This window comes from Odocoileus virginianus, chromosome 10 (genome assembly GCF_023699985.2).
Source record: "Odocoileus virginianus isolate 20LAN1187 ecotype Illinois chromosome 10, Ovbor_1.2, whole genome shotgun sequence".
NCBI classification, from domain to species: Eukaryota; Metazoa; Chordata; class Mammalia; order Artiodactyla; family Cervidae; genus Odocoileus; species Odocoileus virginianus.
The window spans coordinates 59,329,007-59,344,542 of NC_069683.1; the positions used below are offsets into that span (position 1 = coordinate 59,329,007).

Sequence of the window (15,536 nt, forward strand, 5' to 3'; positions counted from 1 at the left end):
AAAGATACTTTCCACTTAAGGAACAGGTAAGGAGGTCCAGTCTCATTACTTCTACTGAACACTATGCTGAAGTCCTAGCTAGTGAAATAAAATAAAAAATTAACAAATGAGGTAAAAGGCATAGAGATTGAAAAGAAAAAAAGGTGTCTTTATTCACACATAACATAATCATATACTAAGAAATCAACCAAAAGAAGCTAACACTAGTACTTGTGAATTTAGGAAGGTGACAAGATACAGGCAAATATACAAAAATCTATTGTAAAGATACATACTAGCTGCAAATACAAGAAAAATAAAATTTATTTTTAATTCCATTTCCAACAGCACCCCAAGAAAATAAAATATAAAAATATAGCAAAAGATGATAGTAAGACCTCTACACTGAAAATATCAGAACACTGTGAGAGGAACTTTAAAAAACTTTAAAAGATGGAGAGATATATCGTATGCATGATGAGTTGCATGCCTCTCTATTTTAAGATATTAACTCTCAAAACCAATCTATTGATGCAAAACAATTCCAATCAAAACATCAGTAGCCACTTTTGTTGAAAATAATAAGTGATTCTAAAATTTACTTTAAAAACGCAAATATCCTAGAGTAGCAAAACAATTTTCAAAAAGAACAAAATCATAGAACTTACACTACTTTATTCCAAGACTTACCCGAGAATTGTGGTAATTAAGACAGTGTATTTACTGGCCAAGGAGAGACATGCAAGTCAACGGAACAGAAGAGAGTCTAGAAATTACTCCACAAATATATATGCTCAATTGTATTTAAAACAAAGGAACCTAAGTAATTTAACAGAGAAAGGTTAGCCTTCTCAACAAATGATGCTGGAACATGTGGAAATTCTTATGGAAAAGAACTACAGTTTGACACTTAATACATACCATAAACAAAAATTACTCAGAATGAAATGCTGACAAACACAAAAATGAAAGTTACAAAATTTCTTGAAAGAAACACAGGAGAAAATCTTCACAACTTTGAGATGTACAAAAAAGTTAGGACACCAAAAGCAGTAATGAAGAGAAATTAATGGTAAAAGAAAATAATTAGTAAATTGGAGTTCACAAAAGAAAACAGAATGGCCAATAAAGATTTAAATTAATGCTCCACATCATTGATATCCAAGGAAATATCACATGAAATATTACTATACACACAGTAAGATGGCCAGAAAACTACAAAGACTGGGAATTCCAAGTGCTCACAAAGATGCAGAATAACTGGAACTCCCATAAACTGCTGGGAGGAGTGTAAAATGGTCCACACACTTTGGAAAATAATTGTTCTTTTCCAAGAGAAAAACATGTCCACAAAAAGACTTGTACATATTCACAACAGCCTTATTCAGTGTTGTTTAGTTACTAGGTTGGGCCCAACTCTTTGCAACCCCTTTATAGCTCACTAGGCTCCTCTGTCCATGAGATTTCACAGGCAAGAATACCCCTGTCTATTTGCCAAGAAGTTATGGGACTGGATGCCATGATCTTAGTTTTCTGAATGTTGAAAGCCAATGTTTTAAGCCAACATTTTCACTCTCCTCTTTCACTTTTATCAAGAGGCTCTTTAGTTCTTCATCGCTTTCTGCCATAAGGGTGGTGTCATCTGCATATCTGAGGTTATTGATATTTCTCCTGGCAATCTTGATTCCAGCTTGTGCTTCATCCAGCCTGGCATTTCACATGATGTATTCTGCATGTAAGTTAAATAAGCAGGGTGACAATATACAGCCTTGACGTACTCCTTTCCTGACTGGAACCAGGACTGTTCCATGTCTGGTTCTAACTGGTGCTTCTTGACCTGCATACAGGTTTCTCAGGAGGCTGGTAAGGTGGTCTGGTATTCCCATCTTTTTAAGAATTTTCCAGTTTGTTGTGACCCACACAGTCAAAGACTTTAGTGTAGTCAATGAAGCAGAAATAGCTGTTTTTCTGGAACTCTCTTGCTTTTTCAATGATCCAGCGGATGCTGGCAATTTGATCTCTGGTTCCTCTGCCTTTTCTGAAACCAGCTTGAACATCTGGAAGTTCTTGGTTCATATACTGTTGAAACCTAGCTTGGAGAATTTTCAGCATTACTTTGCTAGTGGAGTCAGATGAGTGCAACTGTGCAGTAGTTTGAACATTCTTTGGCATTGCCTTTCTTTGGGATTGGAATGAAAACTGACCTTTTCCAGGCCCGTGGCCACTGCCAAGTTTTCCAGATTTGCTGGCATATTAGTTACATTAGCCACAAACTAAAAAACAACCCAAATGACTCTGAACAAATAAAATAGACAACAAATCATGGCATATGAATATACTGTAATATAGCAAAAAAGAGAAGAGAAATATTGATAGATGCAATCACTTGAGTTGCAAAAACATAATGTCAAGCCAAAGAATCACAACATAAAAAAGATCATATTACAATTGACCCTTGAATAGTATGGAGGTTAGAGGTGCCTAGCCTCTGTGCAGTGGAAAACCAACATGTAAATTTACAGTGGGCCATCCATATCTAAGGGTCCACATCTGCAGATTCAACCAACCAACTGTGGATTATGTAGTACTATAGTACATATTTCTCAAAAAAGATGCACATATAAATGGACCTGTACAGTCCAAACTCATGTTGTTCAAGGATTAACCATATATGAATATTCATGCCGCTGCTATGTTATGCTTAGTTGCTCAGTTGTGTCTGACTCTTTGTGACCCCACAGACTGTAGCCCACCAGGCTCCTCTGTTCATGGGGTTCTGCAGGCAAGGATACTAGAATGGGTTGCCATGCCCTCCTCAGGGGATCTTTCCAACCCAGGGATCAAACCCAGGTCTCCCACATTGCAAGCAGATTCTTTACTAGCTGACCCACCAGGGAAGCCCAACAATACTGGAGTGGATAGCCTATCCCTTCTCTAGGGGATCTTCCTGACCCTGGAATTGAACCAGGGTCTCCTGCATTGCAGGCGGATTCTTTACCACCTGAGCTATCAGGGAAGCCCATGTGAATATTTATATGAAATACCAATACAGGGAAAACAAATCTATAGTGGGATAAAGCAGACCTGTGGCTGCCCAGAGAGGAGGAGGAGGAGGGAGGGTGAGGAGCAATTGATTGCAAAGAGCCATGAGGAACTTTATGGGGGATGGAAATGCTCTATACCTTAACTGACAGGGCTAAACAGATATAAGAAATAAACAGTACACTTAATAGAGGATTATTTTATTACATATAAATTATACCTCAGTAAAACTGATTTTAAAAGTTAAAAGAAAAAAAAAAATCAAGACACTGTGACAGTCAAGATATTCATTCTAGTCTCACATGGATCTTGAAGGGTTCCCAGCAATTCATTTGCTTCTATTACTACCTAAGCAAAGTTGTTTCAAATCTACACAATTTCCTCAATCCCTCTATCCTACTTCTACTTTCAAGTTGTCTTTTCACATGATTTTACCTTCTACTTCACAAAGGAAACAGAGAACATCAAGCAGAAATACCATCAACAATCTGTTGCCCTTATTTATCTGCTACTTCCTCTTCACTTATCTGTATTTGTGTACATCTTTACTACTTCCCTGCTAACTCAGAAGACAAGGTGCCCCTACTTCCCAGCTAAGCTTACCCCATCCTCTGAAACCTTGCTCACCCAAATGTAGCACTCTCCTCAATAATATCCAAGCCTCTCTCCCTAAAAACATTTTCTCAAGAAGACCTCCCAACCAACCTGATTTCCCAAACTGTTCTTCTTTCTTTCCCTTCATGTCAGTAAAAATTTTTCTTTCCTTCTTCAGTCAACCTCAATGTGATGTGGGCACTGAGCATTCATTCAAATTACTCTAAGATATATGTTACACAGCTTTAAAGGCAGCATAAATGTACATGCTATATGCAGCAACAAAAACACTTACATATCAGAAAACAACAATAACAAGAAAACAAAGAACAGGACAGTGAGTCTCTGATAAAGGGAAGTAAGTGCCCTTAATCAAATGACATAAATGATTAGTCACCCTGACACATATATCCCCATGGGATGGGGATTCTTAACAGCTGTGATACTTGGGTAAATTCCTGAGAGTTTTATAAACTCCACTGAAATAAACTTATATATAAATTTATCAGTGAAGAGAAGATCAATTTTATCAGATTCTCAATGAAGTCAGCAACTCAATCCCACAATTGTATAACTAATACCCCTATTTTGCTTTCCCTTTAAGATTTTCCAACTCCCTTTGTCCTGAGCTATAGTCAAAAGAATTTATTTTCTATATCATATTCCTAACATTACAAAACATGCTGGACACTTGATAAAACTATCCAGCTGTATTTCTCACTGTGAATGAAGATGCTGCATTCTCACATAGCAGTAAAGAACAATACCACATAGGACCCTGGAACATTAGGTCCATGAATCAAGGTAAATTGGATGTGATCAAGAAGGGGATAGGAAGAGTGAACATCAACATCTTAGGAATCAGTGAACTAAAATGGATAGGGATGGGAGAATTAAATTCAGATGACCATTGTATCTATTACTGAGGGCAAGAATTCCTTACAAGAAATGGAGTCAAAAAAGCCCTCAGAGTCAAAAAGAGAATCTGAAATGCAGTACTTGGGTACAATCTCAAAAATGACAGAAATGATCTAAGTTCATTTCCAAGACAAACCATTCAACATCACAGTAATTCAAGTCTATGCCCCAACAACTGATGACGAACCTGAAGCTGACCAGTTCTATGAAGACCTACAACACCTTCTAAAACTAACACCAAAAAAAAAGAGATGTCCTTTTCATCACAGAGGAATGGAATGCAAAAGTACCAAATCAAGAGATACCCAGAGTAACAGGCAAGTTTGACCTTGGAGTAAAAAATGAAGCAGGGCAAAGGCTAACAGTTTTCTCAAGAGAACACAATGGTCATACCAAACCCTTTTCCAACAACCCAAGACACAATTCTACACATGGAAATCACCAGATGATCAATACCTAAAGCAGATTGATATATTCTTAGCAGTTGAAAATGGAGAAGTCATCAAAAGTCAGTCAGCAAAAACAGGACCTGGAGCTGACTGTGGCTCTGAGCTCCTCATTGCAAAATTCAGGCTTAAATTGAAGAAAGTAGAGAAAACCATTAGACCATTCAGGTATGACCTAAATCAAATCCCTTATGATTATACAGTGGATGTGACAAATAGATTTAAAGGATTAGATCTGGTAAAGAGTGCCTAAAGAACTATGGATGGAGGTTTATACCATTGTACAGGAGGCAGTGACTAAAACCACCCCAAAGGAAAAAAAAAAAAAAGGCAAAGTGGTTAGCTGAGGAAACTTTACAAATAGCTTAAGAAAGAAAATAAGGGAAAGGCAAGGGACAAAGGGGAAGATACACCTAACCAAATGCAGAGTTCCAGAGAATAGCAAGGAGACATGAAGCCTTCTTAAATGAACAATGCAAAGAAACAGAAGAAAACAATCAAATGGGAAAGACTAGAAATCTCTTCAAGAAAACTGGAGATAGCAAGGGACATTTTATGCAAGAATGGACATAATAAAGGACAGGAACAGTCAAGATCTAACAGAAGCAGAAGAAATTAAGAAGAGATGCCTAGAATACACAGAAAAACTGCACAAAAAAGGGTCTTAATGACCCACATAAGCACGATGGTATGATCACTCACCTAGAACCCAACATCCTGGAGCAAGAAGTCAGAGTGGGCCTTAGGAGGCATTACTACAAACAAAGATAGTGGAGATAACGGAATTCCAGCTGAGCTACTTCAAATGATAAAAAAAAACTACACTGAAAAGGTATTGCATCAACATGTCAGCAATGCTGGAAAACTCAATAGTAGCCACAGGACTGAAAAAGGTCAGTTTTCATTCCAATCCCAAATAAGAGCAATGCCAAAGAATGTTCAAATTACCATATAATTGCACTCATTTCACACGCTATCAAAATTATGCTCAAAATCCTTCAAACCAGGCTTTAGTAGTATATGAACTGAGAACTTCTAGATATCCAAGCTGCATTTAGAAAAGGAAGAGGAACCAGGGATCAAATTGCCAACATTTGCTGGATTATAGAAAAAGTAAGGGAATTCCGAAAAAACATCTGCTTCATTGACTACACTAAAGTCGTTGAATATGTGGATCACAACAAACTGTGGAAAATTCTTAAAGAGATGGGAATACCAAACCATCTTACCTGTCTCCTGAGAAACCTGTATGGGGGTCAAGAAGCAACAGTCAGAACCAGACATGGAACAATGGACTGGTTCAAAATTGGGAAAGGAGTCCAACAAGGCTGTATACTGTCACCCTGCTTATTTAACTTAAATGCAGAGTACCTCATGTGAAATGCCAGACTGGCTAAATCACAAGCTGGGATCAAGACTACTTGGGAGCAATATTAACAACCTCAGATATGCAGATATCACATAAATGGCAGAAAGTAAAGGGGATCTAAAGAGTCTCCTGATGAAGGTGAAAGAGAAGAGTGAAAAAACTGGCTTGAAACTCAACATGAAAAAAACTGTAGCATCCGGTCCCATCACTTCATGGCAAATAGAAGGGTGAAAACTAGTAGCAATGACAAAATTTATTTTCTTGGGCTCCAAAATCACTGCAGATGGTGACTGTAGCCATGAAATTAAAAGACGTTTGCTCCTTGGCAGGAAAGCTATGACAAATCTCAAAAGTATATTAAAAAGCAGAGATATCACTTTGCTGACAAAGGTCCGTATAGTCAAAGCAGTGGTTTTTCCAGTAGTCACGTCCAGATATGAGAGCTGGACCATAAACAAAGCTAAACACCAAAGAATTGGTGCTTTCAAATTGCAGTGCTAGAGAAGATTCTTGAGGGTCCCTTGGACTGCAAGGAGATCAAACCAGCCAATCCTAAAGGAAATTAACCCTGTACTGGAAGGACTGTTGCTGAAGCTGAAGTTCCAATACTTCCGCCACCTGATTCAAAGAGTCAACTCACTGGAAAAGAACTTGATGCTGGGAAAGACTGAAGGCAAAAGGAGAAGGGGGCAGCACAGGATGAGACAGTTAGATTGCATCAACAACTCAATGGATATGAATGTGAGCAAACTCCAGGACACAGTGGAGGACAGTCTGGTGTGCTATAGTCCATGGAGTCGCAAAGAGTTGGACACAACTTAGAGACGAAACAACAACATTCTTATATAAAACAAGCTTTCGTGAGCCAATTATCATCTCAGGGTATACTACTGAAAATTTAATTTCTGAAACTACTGACTCCAGTCTGGCCCTCTTATGAAGACTCAACTGAGAGTAAAATCCTCTGAAGATCATACCTAGGAGTCCAATTATCACTAAATACCTCCAACTCATCTGGTTAAGCACCATGTACTTTTCTGTTCCTAAAAATAACCATGAGGGCTTGCCTTGCTTTCCTTTCTTTTGTGGGTCCTATCATCCAAAACCTGGCTAGACACACAACAGATCCAGCATTCTCTTCCTTTCTGTCCCAAAGATAAATATACAAATACAACCCGTTTTAAACACTTAAGTGTTAATGTCTATGAAAAACAAACTGGGGTAACAAACTCTAAAAAGTCTTGGTACTCTTTCCCTTCTTTTATGGTGCTATTTTTACTCCCCTTTCACTCTTTAATGTTTCTCCTAATTTTCCAACTGCTTCTACTTAAAATCCTTTACGTGCTGTCTGGCTTCTCAGTGTTGGTATTCTTCCCTCTTTTCAATTTCCCAAGGCAATTCATCCATTCTAATGGCTTTAAACAGCAATGATCCTCCAACCACATCTCCATCCTCTAGCCCTTATCTCTAACCTAAGATCTATATTTCTACCATTTCCTGTACACTTCCAAGTAGACGACTCCCAGGCATTTTCTTGGGAGTCTATCTTAACTAGCAACATTCCCCAAGTCCTCACATATATTTTAGGCCCCCATATGTCACTCCTTTGGACACAACATTCCCAAGCAGCTTCTCTGGTCGGTTTCAGCGCACACTTACTGAGGAGCTGTCAGATGACTCATTTTTCTCACACTTTTGTTTCTTGCTTTTTTTTTTCTTCTCTTTCTTTACTTTTTTTGAATGTTTGCCTTTTTTCTTCTTTTTCTTCACACAGTCTTCCTATAAATAATCATTTTGCAGAGGCAAGAATTTAGTTTTAGCTTACTTTAAAAGTAAGTGTTTTGAGGAAAAGATCTATGTCCTAAAACACTTTAAATCTTTCATGAAAGGAGACAAGGAATATGATTAAATAAATAGCTTCTTCTAAAAAATTTTAACATGCTTCTATATATACATACTACTAATAAACCATATAGCTAAAATTTCTTGGAAAAATATAAGGGAAGTTTTAATTTATTTGTATATATATTGACACACAGACATAATCAAACATATATATGAAAACACAGCGTGTATGTATCTCCTTGAACGGGCCCAAAAGAATTTATAGATTACTAACCACATAAAATCTAACAAGACAGCACAAATTGTGGGAAGAGAAAGCAAGAATTGAGACATCTCCCTTAAAAAAAAAAAAGCACCACATTAAGCTTAAAACACTTAACATTTTAGATCCATAAACTTGCCACAAGTGGACTGGAAACTTGGATCTGAGCTTTCTACCAGCCAACTCAACTAACACAATCTTTCCAATATCATGTCCAAAATATTAATATATACTACTCTAGCCAGAGACACAAATATTCAGTACTGTCAACTACGTGATTTTCATTCTATAACTTGTAAAAAAGTTTATAAAGTTGCTCCTCCAGTATTAACTTGAATAAGTGCAAAAAAAACAAAAAAAAAGCTTACACCAAGTAAGCCTGCAAGTATTCACCTGTGAGATTTGTTCAACTCTCTTAATCACATCAGGTAGCATCCATGTTTCCTCACCCCGAAGTCGTTTAAGTTCTTTACGCCTTTCTTCCTTTTCAAAATTGGCTTTGGCCTAAAACAGTGAAAAAAGAAAAATTAACAACAGTTCCACCTACTTCTCACCAAAAAAGCAAAACAGAAACTTGCCCCACTTTCATGTAAGGCTCACCACAAATTTGCTTCTATCAAAGTGTGTGTGCCACCGAGGAAACTAGATCCGAAAGAGACACGTGCACCCCAGTGTTCATCGCAGCACTGTTTATAATAGCCAGGACATGGAAACAACTTAGATATCCATCAGCAGATGAATGGATAAGGAAGTATGGTACATATACACAAAGGAATGTTACTCAGCCATTAAAAAGAATTCATTTGAATCAGTTCTAATGAGATGGATGAAACTGGAGCCCATTATACAGAGTGAAGTAAGCCAGAAAGATAAACACCAATACAGTATACTAACGCATATATATGGAATTTAAAAAGATGGTAACGATAACCCAATATGGAAAACAGAAAAAGAGACACAGATGTACAGAACAGACTTTGGGACTCTGTGGGAGAAGGCGAGGCTGGGATGTTCTGAGAGAACAGCACTAAAACAAGTATACTATCACGGGTGAAACAGATCACCAGCCCAGGTTGGATGCATGAGACAGGTGCTCAGGGCTGGTGCACTGGGAAAACCCAGAGGGATGGGATGGGGAGCAAGGTGGAGGAGGGATCGGGATGGGGAACACATGTAAATCCATGGCTGATTCATGTCAATGTATGGCAGAAAGTACTACAATATTGAAAAGAAATTAGCCTCCAACTAATAAAAATAAATGAAAAAAAAAAAAAGTGTGTGTGCATGCGTACTAAGACACTTCAGTCGTGACAGACTCTGCAACCCCATGTATCTTGTCAGGCTCCTCTGTCCATAGGATTCTCCATGCAAGAATACTGGAGCGGATTGTCATGCCCTCCTCCAGAGCATCTCCCCAAACCTAGGGACTGAATCTGCATCTCTTACATCTCCTGCACTGGTGGGAGACTAACACCACCTGGGAAGCCCCTCCCAACGTGTTAAGAAAGATTAAAAACAAATTCTCCTTCCACATTACCAACTGCATAACCAATTAGCAATCACTAGTGAAATGAGCCGAACTTCCCTGGTAGCTCAGCTAGTGAAGAATCCACCTGCAATGTAGAAGACCTGGATTCAATCCCTGAGTTTGGAAGATCCCCTGAAGGAGGGCATGGCAATCCACACCAGTATTCTTGCCTGGAGAACCCCATGGACAGAGGAGCCTGGTGGACTACAGACCATAGGGTCGCAAACAGTCAGACACGACCAACTGAGGAAGCACAGCACAGTACAGTGAAATGAGCCACAAATCAAGGACAGAATCTTGGGACCTACTGTAGACCTCTTCCTCTCCCCTAAGCTCCCTACCTCAGAAATGACTTGAATCTCTTTTCCCTTCGCTATCCCACTGATAGTGCCTGATACTTCTGTAACTGTTAGGAGACTGACCTCCATACCTTCAATCTGCAATGTCCATAACCATCTACCCACACCCTCCAAGTGCTTCAAAAAGAATCACCTTTCTAAAAACAAATGATCATACTGATAATTTTTTATCATTCAAAAACAGCCAAACTAAGTAACAGCTTCCAAAGAAGTTGTTCCTGCCTTTTCATTCTCTCCCCAAATTGCAAAGCTAGGATTGGTCCTTCTCAAAACTCTGTACATAGCTATACTATAAAATGTATCATGGCTTACAAACCCACTCCCTCCAAAAACTGCCTGAAATATCAGAGACAAGGATGAAGGATATTTATTATACACATACATTCAGTTCAGTTCAGTTGCTCAGTCGTGTCCAACTCTTTGCGACCCCATGAATCGCAGCACGCCAGGCCTCCCTGTCCATCACCAACTCCCGGAGTTTACTCAAACCCATATCCATCTAGTCGGTGATGCCATCCAACCATCTTATCCTCTGTCGTCCCCTTCTCCTCCTGCCCCCAATCCCTCCCAGCATCAGGGTCTTTTCCAATGAGTCAACTCTTCCCATAAGATGGCCAAAGTATCGGAGTTTCAGCATCAGTCCTTCCAATGAACACCCAGGACTGATCTCCTTGCAGTCCAAGGGACTCCCAAGAGTCTTCTCCAACACCACAGTTCAAAAGCATCACTTTTTCGGCGCTCAGCTTTCGTCACAGTCCAACTCTCACATCCATACATGACCACTGGAAAAACCATAGCCTTGACAAGATGGACCTTTGTTGGCAAAGTAATGTCTCTGCTTTTTAATATGCTCTCTAGGTTGGTCATAATATTACATATGCTGAAATCAGGGACCACCGACCTTTCACCTCTGGAAGACTTATTGCCATTTTCTTGCCCTGTAAAATCTGACTGCAGTCATTATACCTTCTCCTTCCTGTCTCCTATACCGGTTCCTTATTTGCATTTAAATGTGTTTTAAACGGTTATAGCGTACAACAAATAAAATAATCATCATCACTTGTTTCACCTTACATTGTTCTCTAACTACAACTTTTCCCCTTCACTGCCACACTTCCTACATCTTGTGAGATAATTCAATAGTACAGTTTACTTGCCCCGTTCCTTATTTTACCTCTACTCATTTCAATCTTAATGAAAAACATGTTTCTCAACTTTTTTCGAGGGGCTAAATTTTTTAAATCGCTGTCTCAATCGCTGTTGGGTTCAGTACGGGTTTGCAATAAGCCGGATAACTGACACAAATAACTTAAAAGAAGAATGAAACGATCTAGTCTAACGTGCCTTACACGAGTTCCTGAAAACGGAAAATTTCATTTCAGATATAGCAAGAGGGAGGACTAAGGCTGTAAGAGATACAGGGAAAGTAGTGGGGTCCCTCGAAAGTGCGCAGCACAGGTGATCGGGTGATAGAAATGTCAAGCACGGAAGATTTAAACGATAAGGAACGTCCGAGGAAATAAACAAGTTTACTGAAAAAGAATATGAGCAACTGGAGCCTTCCAGAGCATCTAAGAGACAGAGGACACCCAACAGTGTGCGAACATCCCAAAGGAAAGCATCTATCCCCACACAACTAGATAAGGTAAGATACTGAGGAACTAACACAAGAAAGGGTGCGGGGAGGCAGGAGAGCTAGAGGCCTGACTCCCAGAAAGCCTCCACTCTCAATTCTAAGTGGCTCCCAAAGCCACAAAACTGAGGTACCTGGCGCAACACCTCGGCCCTGGCAATTCGAATCTGTTCTTTACGCTCTTCGACGCTACTCGCACTTTCAAATCTACCACCGGCAGCCGCCATAGTTGTTATCGTAAAGCTAGGAAGCCGGCAGAAAAATCTCGGGTTACGACTGTCGTAATTTAGTAAACAAACCGGGACTTCCGACCGGGGGAAGGAGGGGCTCTGCTCCACCAAAAGAGCATGCGCAAACTGTCGCTTATTATTTCGGTTAATTGTCTAACCCTTAGGTTTGGAAGTGGAGAAGGAAATAGCAACCCACTCCACTGTTCTTGCCTGGAGAATCCCAGGGACGGCGGAGCCTGGTGGGCTGCAGTCTATGGGGGTCGCACACAGTCTGTGACGACTGAAGCGACTTAGCAGCAGCAGCAGCAGTAGGTTTGGAAGAGACAGAAGGTTAAACCAAGAGGTTACTCTCCTTCGTATATTGGGTTTGCCCTGAACAGGACTTGTGTCAGCGTACATTTATTACGCAGTTTGCACGGGACTGACGGCATGTCACAGCTGTCTCCCCTTAAAACTTCCGCAGTGTGTTTGGCATTCGGGAATATTAAACGTACATGTTGCAAAGATTTCTACCAAAGTGCCCTTATCGCCAAAGAGGTTTCCCAGTGCTGGAGGAATGGACTAAAGGAAGGCTGGCCAGAAAGACAGTGCAAACTAGCAGGAGAGAAAACTTGCTTTGAAGAGTCAACATTTTGCTTTGGTGGATTTTTTTTTTAAGCCCAGTATATGGAAAAGTCATGTGAATTTTGCATTGCACTTCATAATTTATACGTGTTTAAGGTGTAACATTTTTTTCTGACCTCATATTGTTTGTTCATACTGTCTCAGTAACAAATGGAAAAAAAAAGAGGAATGAGTTTTTTTCTTTGCCTTTCCTGACGATAAAGAAAATAGAACAACGAGCAGGTCTGAATATTCCTAGTTTTGGGTTTTTTTGTTGTTGTTTTTGTTTACTTTAATAGCTCCTAACTCTGAATGTCTGTAACTAAATTTGCTCTTCTTCCCCCTAACTCTGCAAGAGCTACACTTCACACCTATTTTCTTTTGACTCTGTGTTAAATACATCGTCTATCTGGTGTGAAGAAGGGGACATCAAAGGATGAGAAGGCTGGAAGGCATCACCGATTCAATGGACATGAACTTGGGCGTGTGGGATGATGAGGGACAGGGAGGCCTGGCATGCTGCAGTCCACGGGGTCCAAGAGAGTACGACATGACTGGGTGACTGAACAACATCTGGTGTTTACCCTTATAACACACTTGCTCTTGTAGTTGCATATCAGAAAGAAGCCTACAGAGCCACCCAACTGCCAGACTCAATTGCTGGTATACTAACACCAGCCTATGGCTGATACAATGCAAGGAGAAGAAATCTAAATTCTCACACTGTTTCCTTCAGGATGGACTGGTTGGATCTCCTTGCAGTCCAAGGGACTCTCAAGAGTCTTCTCCAACACCACAGTTCAAAAGCATCAATTCTTTGGTGCTCAGCTTTCTTTATAGGCCAACTCTCACATCCATACTTGACAACTGGAAAAACTATAGCTTTGACTACACGGACCTTTGTTGGCAAAGTAATGTCTCTGCTTTTTTAATATGCTATCTAGGTTGGTCATAGCTTTTCTTCCAAGGAGCAAGCATCTTTTAATTTCATGGCTGCAGTCACCATCTGCAGCGATTTTGGAGCCCCCAAAAATAAAGTCACTCATTGTTCCCCCATCTATTTGCCATGAAGTGATGGGACTGGATGCCATGATCTTAGTTTTCTGAATGTTGAGTTTGAAGCAACTTTTTCACTCTCTCTTTCAGTTTCATCAAGAGGCTCTTTAGTTCTTAGATTTCTGCCATAACGGTGGTGTCATCTGCACCAAAGAAGCAGCTGGGGAAAGTCAATAGATAATATTTTGGTGAAGGAGAGTTCAGTGCAATCAAGTTCTTACTTTACAAGAAGTTTTCTGCTAGTCATAAGGATCTGATGTCATCAAGAATCAATTTAGTGCTTTTCTAGATATGAGAAGATGCAAGGATTAGGATCATGAAATCAGTTCCTAAAAATATCCAACTATCTAAAGACTGGATGCAGGCAGAAAAGGGGATAACAGAGGTTGAGATGGTTGGATGGCATCACCAACTTAATGGACATGAGTTTGAGCAAGCTCCGGGAGACGTGAAGGAGAGGGAAGGCTGGCGTGCTGCAGTCCATGGGGGGTCACAGAGTCATGACTGAGCGACTGAACAACAACAATGTAAAGACCTGTCCCACCAGATTCCCTGAGCACAGAGTGCCTCATTCCACCCCGAACTCCCTCTAGGGATGTTGAAGGTCAACAGCTGCAGCAGCACAGGGTTCAGTCTCTGCAGAGGCAGATGGTAAATGCCCTTGTTGTTCAGTCAGAGGCAATGCTCTTGGCTAGTGCCAATTTGTAGTTGACGGGTAAGCACCAACTTGTAGTTAACAACATAAACTATATTGAGGCATGTTGACTAAAATGTTATTCACAACCTAAAAGCCGAGAGTTACGTTTTATTGAAAAGAAACTTTCAGGATTTCAAGGCTCGGAGGCAGTATCTCAAGTAACCCTGAAAAACTGCTCTGAAGATGCAAGGGGAGTAATCAGGATATACAGAAGTTTTGCAACAAATGGTACATAGTCTGAACATCAAAAGATGATTAGTTAAAGAAAACCAGAGATTTCAAGGAATTTAGCACTTTTCTATGTGTGGAAAGATGCAAAATTCTGGGCTCTTGAAATCATTTCTTTGATATGCATCTCAGCTATCTCGTGCCAGTATCTTGTGTTTCTGTATCCTGAGTTTCCTCAGGGCTCACCATGGGGAGCAGCCATAGTCTAATGGTGGCTAGATGGCAAGTATTCTTTCCTTCCTAGAGATTTCTTCAGGATTCAGCAGCTCACCATACATTGTGGCAGCAACGTCTGATGACTTCAACCTCCTTTGTTTACTGATATGGCAAGTAACATTCCATTTAACAGGTAATTATGCTTTCTTTTCAAGTTTCATAGAACCAAATTTGTGTTTGCAGGAAACTTTCCAAGGAGTTTCTACTTCACCTATCTGTGAAAATCTTTTTTTTTTAATTTATCTCCCCCCTCCCTTGCTTTTTGCTTTGTATTGGGAATTAGCCAATTAACAATGTTGTGAGAGCTTCAGGTGAAGAGCCAAGGGACTCAGACGTACATATTCATGTATCCATTCTTCCTCAAGCTCCCCTCCCATCCAGGCTGCCACATAACAGTGAGCAACAGAAGGGCCTTGTTGGTTACTCGTTTTTTTGTCTTTCTCTGTTTGACTTTTTAAAATTTATTTATTTTTAAGTGAAGGATAATTGCTTACCATACTGTGTTGGTTTCTGCCATACATCAACATGAAT

The 15,536-nt window shown here is 39.9% G+C and overlaps 1 protein-coding gene across 2 annotated transcripts in view; it reads right to left on the reverse strand.

Moving 5' to 3' along the window:
- CWF19L2 (CWF19 like cell cycle control factor 2) overlaps window positions 1-12,236 on the reverse strand; it is a 153,038-nt gene extending 140,802 nt beyond the window's left edge. For both annotated transcript variants that reach the window (XM_020885503.2, XM_020885502.2), the window contains exons 1-3: window positions 12,110-12,236; window positions 8,849-8,959; window positions 8,008-8,127 (exon numbers count right to left, since the gene is read on the reverse strand). In XM_020885503.2, the coding sequence (XP_020741162.2) occupies window positions 8,008-8,127; window positions 8,849-8,959; window positions 12,110-12,202 (324 nt within the window). In that variant the 5' untranslated portion in view covers window positions 12,203-12,236. The remainder of the gene's footprint in view (window positions 1-8,007; window positions 8,128-8,848; window positions 8,960-12,109) is intronic.
- Between the last annotated feature and the right edge of the window lie 3,300 nt (window positions 12,237-15,536).